General features: G+C 39.8%; 1 protein-coding gene across 4 annotated transcripts; it reads left to right on the forward strand.

Annotated features, from left to right (window-relative positions):
• The first annotated feature begins 290 nt into the window (after positions 1–290).
• LOC110905316 (ubiquitin carboxyl-terminal hydrolase 12-like) lies at positions 291–2,067 on the forward strand. Of its 4 annotated transcripts, XR_004878404.1 has the most exons (7): positions 291–412; positions 483–577; positions 758–804; positions 893–1,058; positions 1,338–1,389; positions 1,475–1,610; positions 1,703–2,067. XR_004878404.1 is itself a non-coding variant. In XM_035982666.1 (5 exons), exons 3-5 carry the CDS (start codon positions 1,047–1,049, stop codon positions 1,639–1,641), a joined length of 231 nt encoding a protein of 76 aa, XP_035838559.1. In that variant the 5' UTR covers positions 291–412; positions 483–577; positions 893–1,046; the 3' UTR covers positions 1,642–2,067. The 4 variants fall into 4 exon arrangements, 2 of the variants coding, with proteins under 2 accessions (XP_035838559.1, XP_035838560.1); XR_002573023.2 differs by having other exon boundaries at positions 1,475–2,067; XM_035982666.1 differs by lacking the exon at positions 758–804 and having other exon boundaries at positions 1,475–2,067.
• Positions 2,068–8,554: the final 6,487 nt, after the last annotated feature.

Below are 8,554 nucleotides of genomic sequence, written 5' to 3' on the forward strand. Positions count from 1 at the left end.
TTCGTATATGTACGCGGATGAATGCGTTAAACCTAATTCGATGAAATATGACATAGAGGTACACGAAAATGTAATGTGAAAACTAATGTAAACATGTGTTGTTTGAAGTATATCATAAGCACATATGCATAACTACATAATTTTTTAGTCTTAGCAAACATACTAAATAAAAGGGCCAGAAGGGTAACTAATAGATAAATAGTGTAAAAACGAGGGGTTAAAATGGAAAATCTCACATGAACGCACCATTATAAATAATCAAACCCTGATTCTCTATTTTATTCAGCGCCGCTTGTGTTGGTAAACCCTAGTTCACCACTGCCGCATCTTCTGCCTCCAGTGTCGCTTTAGACGCATCTAGGGCGCCGCATCTTCTGCCTCCAGTTGACGAAAGTAGCGTACGGACTCAATGGTTAGTTATCTTCAGTTCTTGGTTTATATTGTTTTGTGCTGTTAATTATACTGACTGATTCCTGATGCAGGGAACTGAAGAATGCGTGTTAAATGTTGATAGCATGGTGATTGTTCATAGGAATCTATCACCATGCCGAAGATGAAATCTGCGAAAGTGATGCAGGTAACTAAAATAAAAAAATGACATTTATGATTAACCTTATTTAAATATCTACAGATGTTTTTTGTATTGGAATCCTTTGTTGAAGTAAGAAATTTTACGATGAGCTTTTATATTTTCTCATGAATGTAATAAATATTTATTGATAGAACTTCTAAGAATAAACTCTTGGTCGCCTTTCAGAACCATTCCATCAAATAATGGGTCCGTTTTCAGTTAGGCGTTTATTGGTAATGTATCTTTATAAGGTTTTTGATGTTAACTATATTGATTGTAGAGCTAAAACTTAAGTACCCTACTTGTATTTTGGTGAGTTAGGTGACGTGTAAAAGTCTTCGAGTCGCGTATATATAGGATACGATGCAGCCTCCTAATTCCCCTAGAATCTCGAAATTGTCGCCGCTCATACCAGCTGCTCTTTGCCCTTTTCAGCAGACATTCATCGGATCCGATTCCGCCACCCTCTTCTACGATGACTCCTTCGGTGAGTGTTATATTCATACATGCACACACATGCACACGCACTACCCTTCTCGCTGTCTACTATATATACATATACTGTAGATTACCAATTTATTTACATTTACCTTCCATCGATCTTTCTGTAACGTTAAATTTGATTTAAGTTTCGTCCGTTATTGTTTTACTGTTTTGGTGGATTGTTTAATTTTTAGGGTTTTGAATTTCGGAATTTTTAGTGTTTTGAATTTTGGTTGATCAGTAAATCTTTAAATGTATTTATATCTAGTCTTCAATTTTACAGCGTGAAGACTATGAGATGCTGGTCTCAGAAGGATCACCTCAACTGATGGAAGGTACTTCTTGCAGTCTCCTTTGATTAATTAATCTGTTTCTTTTGCGAATACTGGTTTGAACTTTGATAATTTTTATGATTTACAGATGTGGCTGATATGATTTATGCACAAGATGTTGATGATCTTCCGTCTTCACGGTTCACTTGGGCTATAAAGAATTTCTCAACATTTCATGGCGAAAAGATGTCCTCTGACCCCTTTGTTGATAGAGGATGTAAATGGTATTTTGATACTAATTTGTTCCTCCCATGATTCTTTGATTGTGTGAATGAGATGGTTACTCCATTGTTTGAGAAATCATTGACTGCTACAGATACTGGGACGAGTGGGCGCCTTGTGCTGCCAAAAATCTGCTGAGGTTAGCATCAGTGGTTTGTTGACGTGGTTTCTGGACTCCCAAGGATGAAACTCCCGGAGGTTGTGGACCCAACAATATTTAGTTTTGCACAGAAAGGAGAGAAGCTATATGGGAATGGATTTAAACTTCTGAACCTTGTAATGATTGATTAAGATTTGAAGATTAGTTTTAACGACAATTTAGATAGTTGGTTGTGATGATTGATTAAGATTTGACGTTTTCCAGAATTAAACACCATTTTATAATTTTAAGGGTATCTTGTAATTGATTCTTGTAATAGATGTAACATCTAAATACTTATTCAAGGGTTTAACATTTGCTTCGGCTTTTGAATGGTTGTAATTATTTTACAAGTGATGATGAAGAAAGAAGTTTAGAGTGATAATATATTCTGTTACATATATACTAAGAACAATTTGATAAACATGTAGGTGAGTCTAGGCAGTGGCGGACCCAGAAATTATTTTCTAGGGGTGCGAACGAATGGTTCAATCAAATTTTCAAGGGTTGCATTCTGAATTTTTACCTCGAAAATACACTAAATTTTTTTTTTTCAAGGGGGGCGCCCGCCCACCCAAGCCAAAGCTTGGGTCCGCCCTTGAGTCTAGGCATAACCAGCTCAAACTCGACTACAACCCTAAACCAAATTCAATTTTTTACTAAGGCCTTGACCTAGTATGGAGTTGACTAAGAACAATTTAATAAACATGTAGGTGAATCAAGCCATAACCAGCCCAAGCTCAACACGAATTCTAAGGGATTGACTTGGTATAGAGTTGATTTTTAAAGTTCATAGTTTTGATTCTTGAAAAAAAGTCCTACTTTTTTAAGATTGAAGATTAATTGATCATTAATAAAAAAATAAAAAACCTTCAAATAATTAAGAGGAAGGCTAAATGCCCCCCCCACCCCCCTCTTTGCTTTTCGTTCCCCCTTTCTAACAATATGAGTTTAAAACTTGTCAATTTCACCCATCTAAAACTTGTATGGTATCATATAAAAAAATTTGAGAAGAAAAAAACCAAATATAACTTAACTCACGTGAGGCAGATTTAAAAACCATTTGGACAAAACTTATCAAAATGATTTTTCTTTTTTCTTTCTTGGATTTGTGATTCATTATAGTTGAATACTGATGCAATATGAAAAGATAATTTTTTATATGGGTAATATGTTTGTAAAAATTCAATAATAATTAACAATTTTTGATTTTTTTATTATAGGGATCAGTGGTAACGTTATGTAACAAAAACAAAAATTTTTTTTTTTCATTTTGGGTTTCTTGAACGTCGAACTTGTAAGCCACGGTACCAATTCTTTCCAAAATCTTGAACGGTCAGAGATTTAGCTTTCCACGTTTTCCGAATCTTACTATGCCCTTCCAAGGTGAGACCTTTAGCAAAACTTTGTCTCCCACCTAAAATTCTAAGGGTTTTCGTCTTCGATCAGCGTAGCTCTTTTGTCGATCTCGAGCCGCCTTAATGCACTCTCGGATCTGCATGATTTTGTCAGTTGTCTCTTGGACAAGTTCAGGACCAACCATACGTTTGTCTCCAACGTCTGCCCAACATAATGGCGAGCGGCACTTGCGGCCATACAGAGCTTCGAACGGTGCGACTTTTATGCTCGTATGGTAACTGTTATTTTAGGAAAACTCAATTAAAGGTAGTTGAGTATCCCAACTGCCGCCTAGATCCATAACATATGCACGAAACATATCTTCTAGCGTTTATATGGTCCGTTCGCTCTGGCCGCCTGTTTGCGGATGGAAGGCCGTGCTTAGATCTAATTGAGATCCAAAGGCTTCCTGGAAGGATTGCCAGATCCTCGAGACAAAACTCCCATCTCTGTCCGAAATGATTGAGATAGGCACTCCATGACATGCCACGATTTTTTTCAAGTACAGCTCAGCGGGCTTTCTAGTGCTATCCTTTTCTCGGATCGGTAGGAAATTCGCAGATTTCGTTAATCGATCCACTAACACCCATATCATATCATGCCCTCTAGGGGTCCTGGGTAATTTCGTTATGAAGTCCATCGAGAGTTGCTCCCACTTCCACATGGGTATCTCTGGCTGTTGCAGTAGTCCGGACGGTTTTTGATATTCAGCCTTAACCTTAGCACAGGCATTTTTCAACATAGATAGCAACATCACTTTTAAGCCTCGGCCACCAATAGTATTCCTTCAAGTCTTGATACAGTTTGTTTGATCCTGGATGGATCGAGTATCTCGACTTGTGAGCTTCATTAAAGATGACTTCTCGAATACCGCCATAGAGCGGAACCCAAATACGGCCCTTAAAGTATAAGGTTCCCTCTTTGTTTGGCACCATATTCTTCAGCATATCTCGGAGATATTTAGCTCTACGATTTTCTCCGTTAAGGGCTTCTTGTTGTGCATCATGAATGCGTGCAGTGAGGTTTGTCCGAATAGTCATTTCCAATGCTCGAACCCTTAGGGTCTTAACCCATTCTTTTCGGCTTAACACGTCTGCTACAACGTTTGCCTTTCCAAGATGGTACTTAATCTCACAGTCATAATCGTTTAGCAGCTCGACCCATGGTCGCTGTCGCATGTTTAATTCCTTTTGATCAAATATGTGTTGCAGGCTTTTGTGATCCGTAAAGATTGTACATCGAGTACGATATAAATAGTGTCGCCAGATCTTCAGAGCGAATACCACTGCGCCTAGCTCTAGGTCATGAGTGGTACAGTTCCTTTCATGCACTTTCTACTGTCTTGAAGCATAAGCGATGACTTTTTGGCGTTGCATGAACACGCAACCCAAACCTTGACGCGTAGGGTCGCAATATACCACGAAGTCTTCAGTGCCTTCGGGTAAGGATAGTATCGGTGCATCACATAGCTTATTTTTGAGCAGTTGGAAGGCTTCTTCCTGTTTATCACCTCAGTCGTACTTCTTGTCTTTTTGCGTAAGGGAAGTCAGCGATTGAGCTATCTTGGAGAAATTCTCGATGAATCGCCGGTAATAGCCCGCTAAGCCCAAAAATTGTCGAACTTCAGTTGGGGTTTTGGGGGCTTCCTAATTCTTTATTGCTTTAATCTTGGCTGGGTCTACATGAATACCCTTCTCGTTCACAACGTGACCAAGAAACTGTACTTCGCGAATCCAGAATTCGCACTTGGAGAATTTCGCGTAAAGTTTCTCTTTCATCGGTAGTTCCAAAATGGTTCTGAGGTGTTACTCGTGCTCTTCTTTCGTTCGCGAGTAAATCAGGATATCGTCGATAAATACAATCACGAATTTATCGAGATATGGTTTGCATACGCGGTTCATCAGATCCATAAATACTGCTGGCGCGTTCGTCAGTCCGAATGGCATCACAAGGAACTCGTGATGCCCGTAACGTGTTTTGAATGCACTCTTTGGTATGCTTTCCTCTTGAATCCTTAACAGATAGTATCCAGATCGAAGATTCATCTTGGAATAGTAGCTTGATCCTTGCAACTGATCAAATAAGTCATCAATCCTCGGTAGTGGGTACCGATTCTTGACAGTGAGCTTGTTCAACTCTCTATAGTCCATACACATCCGTAGTGTTCCATCCTTCTTTTTCAAGAACAATACTGGAGCTCCCTAAGGCGAGAAGCTTGGCTTTATTAATCCTTTATTCAACAACTCCTGGAGTTGTGTAGATAATTCTTGCATCTCGGATGGTGCAAGCCGATAGGGTGCCTTGGCTACAGGAGCGGCTCCTGGAACCAAGTCTATATGGAATTCGACTTGTCGTTGCGGAGGTAGTCCTGGCAGATCTTCGGGAAAAACATCAAGGAATTCCTTTACCACAGGAATGTATTCAAGTTTCGGCTCCTCAGCCTTCTTATCTACGACGTGTGCCAGGAAAGCAACACATCCTTTCCTTAAGCACTTTTGTGCCTTCATACAACTGATGATTCGCAGAGGCGCGTCTCGCTTTTCTCCATGCACGATGAGAGTTTCAACATTCGCCAGAGGGACGTGAATAATTTTCTCATGACAAACAAAGCTTGGGTCCGCCCTCGCCATGGGGTATTATATCTTGAAAGTACACTACATGATCTCTAGTAAATCTCATAAGATCTCATAATATCTTAGCAAGATCATTAAGGATTTAGCAAGATCTAGTAACATTTTGATTGGGGCCACCCCATGACGGTCCATTTAGAAGGGGGGGGGGGGAGGTAAAGTGTAAGTTTAAATTACTAATTACATAAATAAGTAGGTTTTCAAGTGTAAAGTTTAGGGATTTAATGTGTTATCTATACTATATTATAATGCATGAGGGAGGGGTAGTTTAAGATACCCAAAAAATAAGAACTTTTCCCCCCTTTATTTATAGAAAGACTGTAGGTCCGGCTAGGGGAGGATCTAGTCGCGTAAACCTTGTTATCGAACACACCCGGTTGTGCGGAATCCAACCAGAGATGCAAACTGAGATCGAGAAAGTGAACAATACGTAAAGATATCAGTGATAAACAGTTACGTGTATTGATTTCGACAAAGTTTCGGTACAATATTCGACAAATACAAAGCTCACCGGAACTTTCTCTCTCTAGTTTTCACTCAGTTCTGTCTCTCTCACTTGTGTCACTTTATTCTGTCTGATCTGGGTCTATTTATATAGTCACAGACACACAGACCATGACGAAACTGAATAGGGACTCGGCGAAACGGTTGTCTTCGGCGAAACACATACAAAGTCGACGAAACACTTCTGTTTCGTCGACATGTATTGAAACAGCAAGGGGGCTTCGACCCAGTTGTAGGTTTCGGCCCAGTGTGAAGTCAAAGCCCAAACACAATTCTCATGCATAACAACACTACGTACACCAATTCCCAACATTCAGATTTGTAAAACATTAGTCAAAGTTGTGACATCATCAAGACATCATCATGATGATGTCATGATGATGTGTCGGCGGGATTGGTTCGCGGCTCGCCGTGCTTCGCGTGTCGAACTCTGGTGTGACAACTCGAAACTTAGAACCTTTTGTTGTATCTTGATGTAACTTGCTTGAAACGTTATGTGACTAGTTAACTTGTCAATTTAGTAAATGATATAAGTGAACCTTTTATATGATTATGTGTGTGCTTGTATGAATAGTATGTATATATATGTGTAAGTGGGCCGAGAACCAAGAACCCGACTCGAGACCATGCGGTCTCGAGTGAACAGTAACAGTTGGGCCGGTTGGGCCGTTTAATCACACCCGAAACCCATTAGGGTGCACCATGTAGAACTAGTATATATATTACACTCCTAGCCATCTTTGCCATTTTCTTGGGCAAACCATACACACTCTCCTACTTTCTCTCTCACTAAAACCCTAGAAGCACAAACCTCCACTCCCTCATTCTCGGATCCAATCGGTTAACACTTGAGTCTTCGGTTCAAGCTTGGAATCGGCATTTGGAGTTCACCCTTCCTATCCCCTAACCGGTTAGTGATTCATGTTGTGTTTTGTGTTTGGGTTGATGATTATGATAATATGTTTGCTTGCTAAGTTTATACATGATTAAAGGTGTGGATGTGTAATGATGTAGGTTAATGATGCATGCGAGGTATTTATTTTGTATGATGATGTTATGTATATGATGTATTCGGCTAATATGTTTTGATTCGGATATATTGCACAATGAGCTCATGATATCTTGTGTTTAAATGAGGTTTAAACCACTTATTGTTAATGTTCATGAAACCGTCTTGCATATATACTAGATAATGTCATGTAATCGGTGTTATGTGATGATTGAAACCATTAGATGAGTATGTTTAAGTGTTATTGATTGTTGTTCATGTTATGACCATGATTAATGCTAAAAACCCTAAAATATGATGAACAAGTTTGATGATCAACATGAACATGACTTGAATATATGAAGAACTTGTTGAGTATGATATGAATGTGTTATGAATATTTGAAATCTGATTGTTTGATCCATTTTGATTAATTGTTAGACAACAAAACATGTTATAATGGATAGTACACACTGTTGCATGATATTGGAATTTCATTGGATAGTACAACTGTGCAGAATCAGCAGTTGCTAGGGGGTCGAGACCCCTGATTCCGACTCGAGACCATGAACACGATAACTCGAGAACATAGATTGCGACACAGGTTACGAGTCGAGAACCCCTAGTCTCGACTCGAGACCACACATGATCATCACACAAACATCATGACCCGAGACCATGCTTGCGAGTCCGATTGCGACTCGAGACCAATACATGCATGACCCGAAACCACCTCAGTTGCGACTCGAGATCTTGTAAGCTACACTCGAGACTGCAGTCTCGACTCGAGACCATATACATGTACACACTATTTGGACTTCCACACTGCTACGGGCTTGGGTATTTGGGCCGGACTTATGGGCTTCTTGTGTTACTGTTGAATGCGTATTCTGGGCTTGCGTGCTATTACGAGACCAACTGTTTGGGTCACACTTAGACTTTGGTTATTACATGAATGTTACTGTGGAACTCGTTGCGAACTGTTGAACTGCCATGCTAGATATGTATGCCATGATTATTACTTGTGTACAATACGTGTAGAACATACGTGCACTACTTGGATACAAACCTGACTCGAATGGTATCTATGTTAGGACGTAGTTGACCACTTACAACTTGATTGACTTTTCTGTGTATTTGCCGAGCAAACCAAGGTGAGTTCACACCCTCTACAAAGCATGGGATTCCCTGGGTTGGGAATGGGGTTAAGGAACGTAGATTCCTCGTCCTCCTTGGGTAGGACAGCAATGGTTCAGGAATGTAATTCCTCGTCCTCACAGACAGATA

This window comes from Helianthus annuus, chromosome 14, assembly GCF_002127325.2.
Source record: "Helianthus annuus cultivar XRQ/B chromosome 14, HanXRQr2.0-SUNRISE, whole genome shotgun sequence".
Lineage (NCBI taxonomy): Eukaryota > Viridiplantae > Streptophyta > Magnoliopsida > Asterales > Asteraceae > Helianthus > Helianthus annuus.